The following is a 12,380-nucleotide window of genomic DNA, read 5'->3' as shown; positions in this document are numbered from 1 at the left end:
TCTTGGGGGACACTTAATGTTACCTCAGAGCATCCCCCGATAGCGTTAAACGGCCCTTACAATTTCTCTTGGATCCTCTGGTTCACCCTTTCGCCGACATGAATACGCTTGTTGTCAGCACATATTGCTTTAATTCACATCATCGTCAATATCAAATATTTATGCCTGTTATTCATGATAATTAGCGGCTGAATTGTCTAAGTGTTCCTGTAATGTAATTCAACTACTTTGTTTTGTGAGGTGCTCGTACAAGCTGTCCATTTAACTCACTGAACGCACGTTCCTCTGTGGTTAGATGTTTCCTGCCCGGCTCCGGACCCAAGAGACAGCGGTTCAGTTCCGCTAAATCACATTTTTCATCTGAGCGGAGCTGCTTTCCTACGTCAGTAACCTCTCAAACAATCAGGATTTTCCGTTCACGCCGACGCCAACGCTGGGTTTTCCGCGAAACGGGACCTTCAATGCTATCGCGTTAAAAGACAAGGCATCGGTTCGTAACACACCCCAGTGTCGCCAAAAGAGCGCGGAATGTTATTCGAGCTCATAAGATGTGATCATTAACAGCTGATGCGTTGGTTCTAAAAGCTTTTCGACTTGTGGGATTCACATTCGTAGTAAGTAAGGCAGGCGGCACAAGTTTATAAATCCGATGCGGCAGCTCGGTGGCCATGGAGTTGCGCTGGCGAGCACAAGTCCACCGTTCATTTCACCCGTGTGCTGGCCATAGTTCTGTGCAGTCCAAGTGCTCTATCATCAGTCTTTACGTACCCGAAACTGATCCACTGCCGTCGATTTCTAGAATGAAGCAAGAACAGAAAAGTCAAGAGTAGGTGAGAGTTCCATATTTAGGAAACCCGTTTCGCTTCCGCTAGCGCTAAGCCTCAGAATTTATGATTTTTTGTTTCCCCTTTCATGGCACTGGGTACAAAAACAGAAGACGCAAGTGCCTATTCCTTGGCTGCAACTGCTCAGTGATTTATTTCGTGCACTGCAAAAAGGCTACAACAAAGAACACACAACATATTGCCTTTCTTTAACGCCGTTCTTCTAGTGATGAGACAAAAGCGAATAATGTGTATTAGAGAGTAAAGACAGAAAGTATTTTTTAAGAAAACTAGAAGTGATGCCGTGTGAAAATTAACTTCAGTGTCAAGGCTGCGGCGGCTGCCTGACGATTGTATCAATATGTTGCCACGCTCTAACGACAGACACTCCTTTCTCTCAAAGCAGTGCTTTTATCAATTAGAAGATGTCAAAGAATGGAGTACAGACTTCAGAGACTCCTTTCCAAACCCAACTGAGCTGACGTCAAGACGGTTTCTTTTTCCGCTAGAAGATTTCCAGGTTCAAGCAACTCTGACATTCATTTGTATGCAGTGACCATGGAGTCTTTTTCGGTCTTAAGGTGAGAAGTATAAATCCGGTACAGGAAAAAATCTCATTTTTAGAACCAATTTTTGCAGTAGTAAATTCTCGTTTTGCTCCTAAAACGTCGTAGTAGCCAGAAAGAGCCATGCGCTAGTTTTCCCGAATTACTTTTTAACCCAGTTTATAATGATGATGACCATGACTCCACGTTGGGAGCACGGTTGACGCATGTAATCAACTCTGTTGCAGGCGGCCTTTGTGGAGGTGGCAATGTCTACCCTGATGGACGCCTACCCGTCGCTGCAGGGGCGCCGCCTGCTCTGCACTGCCTCTTTGTGCGCCACCCTCTTCACGCTATCAGTGCCTGCCGCCACAGGGGTGAGTGCAGATAGCCGTGCGCTAAGGCTCCCCGCATGGCAATCGTGCGTTTGCGTTCCGGATCTGGCTACGCCTTTGGTTCGCCTGTCACAAACTGTGGAAGGAGATGCTAAATCCGAAGAGACTAAGATATTTGAGCCTTCGGATTGCAACTGTGCACGTTATTTCTTCAAAACACAACCCGAGATAAGCAAGAAAATTTTTGCGATAAGCCAAACGTTGCTGCGACGCCCACCAAGAGTTGCCATAACTGCGATCCGACATGTCCTCTCTGCGCCTTATACGTTTCGCTCATCGCGTCAAAATCATTAATCGATATGCGAGAAAATTAAAACGTACATTGGTTTTTGGGGAAAAAATTTCGCAGTATCTGGCTCACATATCGGCGGACACCTGAACCAAGCAGTAAGGGAAGGGATAAAGGAGGGAGTGAAAGAAGAAAGGAAGAAAGTGGTGCCACTGTGGAGAGCTCCAGAATAATTTCGACCACCTGGGGACCTTTAACGAGCATTGACTTCGCACAGCACACGGGCGCCTTAGCGTTTCGCCTCCATCGAAACGCGGCCACCGCGGTTGGGTTCGAACCCGGGAACTCCGGATCAGTAGCCGAGCGCCCGCGGACAAAATAGGCACCACGCAACGGGACGAGTGTCATTGATACACGATAACGGGAAGCGTCGCTCGTCTCGCATGCCACACAGTAGGTCTACACGAAGCCGGCGTGCTTCAGAATCCAAAGTGGGGCACAAGCTGTTAGTGTTGTTATCGCTCTGTGAGGACGGTAAAGTCACCATGAGCGCCAGTCAATAAACGCTGGCAAGCTGCGTACCATGACAGAGCGCATGGCGGCGCCTGGTAATGGTAATAAATTTTTTAACGAATGACTACCAGAACCGTAGTTCAGTTGGTCTTGTTTTCGTTTGCTTTTCTGATTCGCCGAGGGCTCGGTAGGATACAGATCACAAAAATGATGTAATGCACGCATGTGTGCAGGTGTAAATTGACGAAGCATCTGAAGCCCTGAATTGTAGTTTTTTTCAGCAACATCTTCATCATATTGCTCAGAAAATAAGTTCGATGGTATTCTTGAAGCGTAATTTCTCAGTGCTGAGTATACGTAGCTCTCCGCTGGTATACAACCCCCCTCTGAGTTCCACGAACGCACACTGAGTTTGAAACAGAGTCGCAGTTTCAAAAAATGGCGCTCTGTCGCGACTTGTTGGTTTTGTCCGTCTAAGAATGATTATCGCTCTATCGTGGTATACACCGGGAACGGCGATCGAAAGCGCCAGGCACGATGCTATATGCAGCGCAGGAAAGTTGCTGCACAGCAAAAAAATGTATACAAAAAATATACTGTGCGATAAACTTTCTAACGCAGGCATCCGTACATCCTCTCATGATGGTATCTGTTCATGATGTGATGGCATCTGAAGGCATGATGTTCAGGTGCACGCATTTTTTGTCCGGCAGGGAGGCATGTACATGATCAACCTGGTCGACTCCGTCACCTACTTAGACCTGGTGCCGTGGGTCGCATTGGCAGAGATGATCCTCATCGTATACGGATACGGTGAGGCAGACGACTCTCTTTCATGCTTTTTGGGGGGGCAGAGGGTGATACTTGGAACACTGGTATCATTTAAAAAGACACTAAGTACGGGTAAAATTGGCCTGAAAGTATGGACTACAAATTTATAATGACAAGTGGATGCCTTTATTGAAAACAGAGCTTTAATGAGCTGAGAAGGGCACAAAACAGAACGCAGGTGCCGGCATTGGACGGCTGCATTAAACTGCGCGGACATTTGGGGAGATATTTTTTTTATTGTATCATAGAACAAAAGTCACAGTGGAGTACCACGGGCAGAATTACCAAGGTAAATTTATATATTCACCAGTGGCCATTACTGTAACAATTTCCAGCTTAAAAAAAGTTCTATGAAGCAATAAACTCATACAGTTTGTGATACAAATGTCAACCATTATCATACAAATTTAAAGAATTATCATACAAATGACCTTCATTTTAGCAGTCACACATTTGTGATACGGATGTCATACAATGTTATCTAAAACGTATGAGAACTGGTATGACGAAGCCTGCATGAGGATACTGTATCATGCAACTTTTTTAGCCTCCACAATAGCTCAGTGGTTATGGTCTTCGGCTGCTGATCCGAAAGACGCGGATTTGATCCCGGCCGTGGCGGTCGAATTTCGATGGAGGCGAAATTCTAGAGGCCCATGTACTGTGCGATATCAGCGCACGCTAAAGAAACCCATCCGGTCAATATTTCCGAAACGCTTCCATAAACCTCCCGTGGGAGTTTCTGGTGGAAACTCCCAAAACCAAACCATACAACTTTTTTCAGGAGGGAAACTGTGGAGTTTAAAACAAACACTCCAGTACAGTACTTAAAATTCAAAAAGACAGAGTAAATGAGGTAACATCAGTGGATATCTCGGTGAACATTGGACAAACCAATGATTTGTTCGAAGAACCCTTAAAAAAGTCTATAGACTGTCTATAAACATCTTATTGACTCTACTTCCTTCCTATAGATATTTCCTTTTGTCAATGCATAGCCTATAGAAAAAAGTTACTGTATGGCCATAAATCTACAGGTTCTCTATAGACTGTCTATAGGATTATACTCCCTTTGCACTATTTTATAGGTTTTGTCTATATAAAATTAGACTATATAGATAAAAGTGTATGGGCACTCTATAGACTGTCTAAAGAAGTTCTTCTAATGGAATAAAGGTTAAAAGGAAAAGGTACTCTCTATCAAACTATCCATTCCGCGGCAGTAGAAGAATGTGCAACTGGAAAGTAGCTGCCACGGGAAGGACCTAGAAGGTGCTACCATCGAAGGAGAAGGATATGACGAAGGCAATGGAATGCGCTTCACCACTGTATCCACAGCAGGATGCAGGGCTATAGTGTCAAAGCTATAACAGCAGTCGCTGATTCATGCGCTAAGCCCGTAAGCCTAGTTTTACATTTTTATGCCGTTGGCGGTACAGTCCCTCTTTCGCTCCCGAAAACACATTAGCTTTCATAACACTGCAGTAGCAGCACCTCAATTACATGTTCAAGACACCGGTCATTGCGCTCTTTGGCTTAGTTGTTCTTTAACCCTAAGCACACAGCTATTGTCTTCAAAGCTATTTTTGTGGCTAGAGGGCCAAGGAGACAAATCATAGCTGCAGAGTCCACTACTCACTATCGTCCTGGCAGTTACTCGCACGATGGAGATAGCGGTACTCTTAAAGAGAATACAGCTACATTGGAGTAAAAAGGAAGTGAGCTATTCTGTATAGCACGCTCCGTTTTATAAAAAGAAGTACGCCATAAGACAGCTTGGAAGGAATGTGAGGTCGTATTGTTCCTTTCAAGCCAGTGGAGCAAGCGCATAATCGCAGCGAAAGCTGGCGTGGAAGAGAAGGCAGCGCACCTTCTTCCTTTTCCAGGTGCCATGCGACTCATTGAGGACATGCAATTCATGACGGGAGACACGCCGTCGACCTACCTCGTCGTCTGCTGGCGCTACATCTGCCCCTTGGCACTGGTGGTAAGCCTACAGACGGATCAGCGTCTCGCGCACACTCAATAGTTTCTTCTTGGTTGCGGCTACAGATGACTTGTGGCCTGGCGTTTTGAGTAGCATAGCTCTCACTTGACCCGACTGTTGTGTATATGCTGCCTGCACAAAAAAGCCGACACCTCTTCTATACACTACAGTGCTGCCGAAATAGTGCGTGGCACTCTGAGAAACAAGCACAACTTTTAGTCCTCCTATACGTATATGCGCCCAACCTGCTCCTGGACGGGCTATTTTTTGTGAGGAAACGCTACTGAATATTTCGTGCAGCGCACTTAACTGCAAGTCGTCAGGGCTGTAGTACTGCGGCTGCGGCTACTTAAGCGGCCAGAAAAGTATGCTCTAATCAAATCCCAAAAATGTACCGCTTACCAGAGAAATAACGAGCCAGTGCTTTGTATGCCTGACTGTTGCGATTCCTTTTTCCGGTATTTAAATGGCAATCTTACTGCACAACAGTCGGCACGGTAGCCGAACATGCAAACAGAGAAAAAAACAACCTACAAGCTATGTGTCGTTTAACGGTGGTGAGACTGCACGTTTTGCGCGGGCGCGTTGCTGTCGTTGCGGCGAGAAACCGAAACTGGAGAGGAGGTAAGCATTTTTTAGACAGTTGAACCGTTGATAGGTAATCACTGTCGGCTCAGTTCTACCCCAGAACCAAAGCGTACGCAACAAATGGGCAGTTTGGGTGTACGCAGCACAGTCAGTCGTTTGCCCGCACATAGCCAACTGTGACAGAATCTCGTTGTGCATTCCACAGTGAACGCAAGCTTGTTCTCAACGAGAAGCGAGTGTATGGGATGGGTTAAACTACCGAAGATTCACTCACTAGGCGTGTTCGGTGAAGTCTATAAATATAGACAGTGGTCACTGACGCTGACAGGTGCATGAGAAAACCCTATTTGTTTTTTGTTTTTTACTCGAGCCATGGACTTCGATGTAGTGGCTTTGCGGCCCATCTTGAGGAGCCCGTATGCTTTACGCCATTGCCCACCCCTACACTGGCTGTCCACCATGGAGACCATAGTTAGTGCTGCCAGGCTCCCTGGCGCGTTGATTGCATACACTTGCTCAGGCTCACATTCGTGGCAAAGCGTCGGGCCGGGCAGTAATCCTGACTCAAACCTTGATTCAGATCAGTCATGTCTAGAATACGCGAGAGCGCCTGCGGGTTCTGGAACAATTTCCAGTAACACGAAGCGAAAAATTGCCAGGATGCCGCTTACGTCTTTTTAAGTCTAAGACGAATAAAACACAACAGTCCAACACATTTTTTCTTTCCCTGCCACTAAGCACTGGTGACTCAGCAGGTGCACACATAAAAATAGATTTCAATGCATTCTTGTGCCACTATCATTCGTCTTTACTTCCAGTCGCACTAACATTTACTCAACACATTGCAGAGAAATTCAGGATATCGTTGCAGAACAAATATTCGTCTTTAACTGAGGAATACCACCTTAATTTTCAAGCAATGAACCGTAATCGTACAGCTATTATAACGGAATGCTCAGTAGCAGTAGGCGGTATACGTTAGATCGACAGGATGCCGGCGAGCTATCTCATGAGATGAAATATATGATTAAAATAAGGCAAAGCATGAAGCGGACTAACGCCACTGACAAAATAGAACTGGCAGATCTACCAAAGTTAATCAAGCGCTGACATAACGGAGTTTAATATAGAGACAATCAAGCATGCTCTGCTGTGAAGAGGAAACTAGGTATAGGCAAAAACGAGATGTATTCGTTAAGAGACAGAGGGCAATATCATTAGCAATATGAATAGTTATTTAATGTAGCCGAGGAGTTCACACAAATCTATACAGCAGCCAGTGTAATCAGGACGCTGATGAGAGAAGCAGTAGCGCACAGGACTTGGACTTCCTGCCAGCAATAAAAGAGGAAGTGAAGAAAATTTTAGGAGCAATGAAAAGTTGACAAGCAGCCAGTGAGAATCAGGAACCGCAGATCTGTTAAAGGACGGAGGAGAGATTGTGCTAAAAAATTTGCCGCCCTGTATATGCAGTGACTTATGACCTCGACCGTACCAGAAGCTTGGAAGAACGCTAACATCATGTTAATCCATAAGGAAGAAGAAGTTAAGGACTTGAAAAATTACTGACCGATCAGCTTACTGTCCCTTGCGTATAACGTATTTACTTGTGTAATCGCTAATAACGTCAGGAGAACCTTAGACTTTAATCAGAAAATTGACCAGGCAGGGTACTTGACGGTAGAGCACATCCACTCTATCTATCAGATGTTAGAGAAACGCGCAGAGTATAACCAACTTATATATATATATATATATATATATATATATATATATATATATATATATATATATATATATATATATATATATATATATATATATATATATATATATATATATATATATATATATATATATACACCGTTTATAGGTCACGTGAAAGAATTTGACTCAGTCGAAACAGCAGCCATACAAGCAATACAGAATCGGGATGTTGACGAGTCTTATGCTAGAAGATAGCTACATCGACTACACAGCTACAATAGTCCTTCAAAAAGTCATCAATAAAATTTCAATAAGGAATGGTGTCAGGCAATGCTATTCATCGCCCGTTTGCAGGAGGGGTTCCGAGGCTTGGACTGAGAACAGTTGGGGATGTGAGTTAACGGAAAATACCTAAGTAATTTGTAATTTGGTGATGACATTGACTTGCGGTCAATCAGGAGATTAGCTGCAAAACATGATCAATGACTTATGTAGGCCGTAGTGGTCAGTCTAAAAATTAATATGTAGAAGAGCAAAGTAATCTTCAACTGTCTCGGAAAGGAACACCGGGCTACAATTGGTATACAAGGCGCTGGCAGTGATAAGGGAACACGTCTGCTTAGGGCAGATAGTGACCGCAGATCCGGATCACTATAGTGTAAATAGTGTAAATAGGCAGGAACTAGCAGAAGCTTTCAATCAATATTTCATTACCCGAGAATACCTAAGTTCGTCAAACATGTCATATGATGCTCGCATCAGGCAAATCAGCGATTCTATGTATCTCAGTGCAACTACATGTTCTGAAGTATTCACTGCATTTTTGACAATGAAGACCAGCAGATGCCATGATGCGGATGATTTGCAGAGACGGCCTGTGAAGCATGTGTTAGATATCGTAGCCCCAATTTTAGCACATGAATTTAAGTTTTGAATGCGTAGTGTTCCCACGGCGCATGCAAATTGCTAAATTGACAGCTTTTTGTAAGAAAGGCGATAAGCATTGTGTTTAAAATTATAGGCCAGTTTCCGTGCTGCCAGTTTTTCTAAAGGACTGGAAAAAATAATCCAGACGCGAATATCATGCTTTTGTGACAGACATCAAATAATAACAGATTCGCAGTTTGGTTTTATCAAACATAAATCGACCGAGACAGCATTGCTAAGCCAAAAAGAGTATATCTTACAATGTTTCGAGCAAAAGAAACGCCCTTGGTGTTTATAGTTTTTTGGCACGCTTTCGCGTACATCAATCAAAATATACTTTTGGCAAAACTGTTCGACTATGGCTTTAGGGGTCGTGTTCATGCGCTTCTTTCGTCATATCTTGCACACCGCTTTCAGTTTGTAAGTATTAATAGCTTTCGATCCTCAGTAAAAAAAATAGTAACTGCTGGCGTACGTCAGGGTAGTAAACCCTGGACAACCTCTTCGTTGTCTGAAATATATTCTGAATGAATGAATGAATGAATGAATGAATGAATGAATGAATGAATGAATGAATGAATGAATGAATGAATGAATGAATGAATGAATGAATGAATGAATGAATAGGACACGAAGTACACTCCATCAATGGTTCCTTAATAATCAGTTGAAAATTAATGCAACTGAAACTAAGGATATTACATTCAAACCAAAAACAAAAACATTAGTCTACCACACAATCTTAAGCTTGGTTTCGAAACGATGGAGGTTGTAGATAATATTAAGATATTAAGGGTACATTTCGACAGCCAGCTAAGCTGGGACAATCATGTGAACGCTGTCATCAGTAAGCTTTCTCGTGCCACAGGTATCAATAACCGGCATCGTCACTTACTTCCATGCAAAGTTAAGCTTCTCCTGTATAATTCGCTCTTTATGTCCCAAGTAAACTATGCGCACTAAGTTGGGGGAACAATTACAGCTACCAACAAAAATTAGATTTATGTTTTGCAGAAGAAGGCTCTACGTGCAATACTAAACGTCGATTCTGATATAAACACACGCGACTTATTCCGCCAGTTCAATGCTCTTAAAGTATATGAAATGTATAATTTTAGGTTGGTGGAAAGGTATAAGTAGAACAAAAAACAAAATTTGAATTACTTGCGTGACACGGCACAATTTCGCTAAATCTACAAGTTTACCCTAGCAGACACAGCGAACTGTGGCATATTCCAAACATGCCGCACAATATATGGTACATATAGCGTAACAAACAAATTGCCCCATCCTTTAAATAAGTTTAACGCTGCAAAAGTTGATGTATCACGAGCATGCCGCAAATATATACAGGATGTATGTGCTACTTTATAGATTTCACCATGCTTTCACTGCTTCTTTATCTTTTTCGTTCCATAATGTGTTGACCTGACTTTATTAACCGGACATGTTTTTCTATGAAATATATTTTTCTGTTGCATTTTTTTTTCTTTTTTTTGTGTGTCCGCTTCACTCCTTATTGTGTTTTCTAATGATGCGCAAACCGTTCTTGACAACCATTGTTTGCATTTTGCGTCATTACTTGTGTATGTAATTTGCATGTTGCCTGCTGCCTTGCAATATAGGGGCAGAGGGGCATGTCAACCCACAATTTCTGGCCTTTTCCCTCGACCCTCATCATGTGTACTTGGGAAAATAAATTGAATTGAAAAATAACTGGAAGAATAAGAATGGGGTGGAGAGCATTTGGCAGGTTCTCTCAGATCATGAATGGCAGTTTACCAATATCCCTCAAGAGAAAAGTGTACAGCAGCTGTATCTTACCAGTACTCACCTAAGGGGCAGAAACGTGGAGGCTAGCGAAAAGGGTTCAGCTCAGCAGCGAGCTATAGAAAGAAAAAATATAGGCGTAACGTTAAGGGACAGGAAGAGGGCAGAGTGGGTCAGGGATCAAACATGTTAATGGCATTCTAGTCTAAATCAAGAGGAAGAAATAGCCTTGGGCAGGCCATGTAATGAGAAGTCAAGATAACCGACGGTCCTTAAGGATGACAGACTGGCCATTTCAGTCGTCTCCGCCAGGCCTTGACCTGCCTTACGTGCGGCGGCCTCGAACACAACCTGAAAAAAAATGTCATTTCAAGGGAAGGGAAAGGTAGGAGGGGGCGGCAGAAAGTCAAGTGGGCAAGATGAGATTAAGAAGACTTCGGGAATAGGGTGGCCGCAACTGGCACAGGACAGGGTTAGTTGGAGAGATATGTGAGAGGGCTTTGTCCAGCAGTGGACATAGTCATTCTGATGATCATCATCATAATTTCTCTCCCATGATGTCCATCAGAAATGTTTTCACCTTGCCGAATAGGTGCAGGCGACTTATAAAAGAAAATGGCAGTCCACCTTAAGCACTTTATGCTCAACCAGTTCTGACTGTTGAGGCAGGTAAATTAACAAAAAAGTAATGCTTCTACACTTTCATGCTTAGCGCCTAGTTTTAATAACCATAGCTTCAATGTTTCGGGGAAGGTATAGTTTAGTTAAAAGTTAAAAATTCAGGACAATAACCATCGGCACTAGGTTCTGGTGAACCTCGTTCATTCCGCAAGTCTTCTTCCATATACATGAGTAATAACATTTATTTCTTGAAGTAATCATCAACGCATTAAAAAGCTGGGATAACAATTTTCGCGAATGCCTTCAGCCGCTAGGGAGAGGAAAAGAAGAAACGTAGTAATTCCCTTCGTCATGTAACGTAGTTCCAAAGGCTATGCCGAGTTTCTTATTGTCGGATCTTTGTAGATTAAGCGCCCGCTTTTACTGGCTGTGAATCGGCGCGGGAAATCCTGACACAAGCCATAAATGATGAACGAAGCAAAAATATATTTTGTCTATGTTCGCTTAGATAATTTAGTATCTCGGTTTTATACTGCAATCGACACAAGCATACCGACGACCAACAAGTAGCGAAGCGTATTGGCACCTGACCTTTGACATCCAAAATGGGGGCTTTCCGCAGTAGTTGCCTGCAATGGCGGGAGGTTCCTCGACCGTGATTCCAACTTTCTCGCTTGAGTTTGGTATCGACAGCACCGCGCATTTTCATCAAAACTTAAAACAAATCTGCTCCCTCTACGGTTCGGTAAGCTTACGGTGATATCTGCTGAGAAAAAAATGCTTTCTGCGCTATCGTGAACAGCACGCATTGTGTTTGGATATATTTAGGCAACCAAAACGAGAGAATTAATAGGTTCGTTGACGAAAATCATGGGCCTCCACGGAAAATATGCGTCGTGTTCTACGACACGTGAAATGTTTATTACTTGAAGACTCATTCCTAGATCATTGATGCGCAATGTTAAAATGATGGTGAAATGCGGCCGCATAGAACCGCTTCAGTGTCGTCGTCTTTCTCTTTATATGAGTTTGCTTTTCTTCAAGAATCGTAAAACGAACCCGTACCAACTAACTCAAGAATTGTTAGTTCTCCGACAAGAGAGACTACAGATCGTAATTTTCATAGATCTGCTACTCTAATCCGGTGGGCTGCTTCTAAAGTTCACAACCACTCATTTCCGCCATGTTTAATGACAGCAAGCTTAGGATGTGCTATCAGGGCTTGTGCCGTTCGAGCCTTAATCATGACAGCTCTGATGAGTTTCGAAGAGGAAAATCAAAGATTAGTAGTTAAACAATAAAGGTGTCGCTCGAGCAAAAAATATTATTCAAGATTCAGAAAGGTTTTATTTAGTTGTAAGAAAACATTTTCTGCCGATATTTGAATATTTTGACCGATAGCTGATATGGCTAGTCAATGACCGAATATAAACATAAAACAAG

General features: G+C 43.1%; 1 protein-coding gene across 1 annotated transcript; it reads left to right on the top strand.

Annotated features, from left to right (window-relative positions):
* The first annotated feature begins 3,228 nt into the window (after positions 1–3,228).
* LOC144130275 (sodium-dependent neutral amino acid transporter B(0)AT1-like) lies at positions 3,229–5,442 on the top strand. The gene is made up of 2 exons (XM_077664235.1): positions 3,229–3,319; positions 5,224–5,442. Exons 1-2 carry the CDS (start codon positions 3,232–3,234, stop codon positions 5,364–5,366), a joined length of 231 nt encoding a protein of 76 aa, XP_077520361.1. The 5' UTR covers positions 3,229–3,231; the 3' UTR covers positions 5,367–5,442.
* The last annotated feature ends 6,938 nt before the right edge of the window (positions 5,443–12,380 follow it).

Source organism: Amblyomma americanum, chromosome 4, assembly GCF_052857255.1.
Source record: "Amblyomma americanum isolate KBUSLIRL-KWMA chromosome 4, ASM5285725v1, whole genome shotgun sequence".
NCBI classification, from domain to species: Eukaryota; Metazoa; Arthropoda; class Arachnida; order Ixodida; family Ixodidae; genus Amblyomma; species Amblyomma americanum.
Note: the sequence above shows the minus strand (reverse complement) of the source record. Positions and strands in the feature narration are given on the sequence as shown.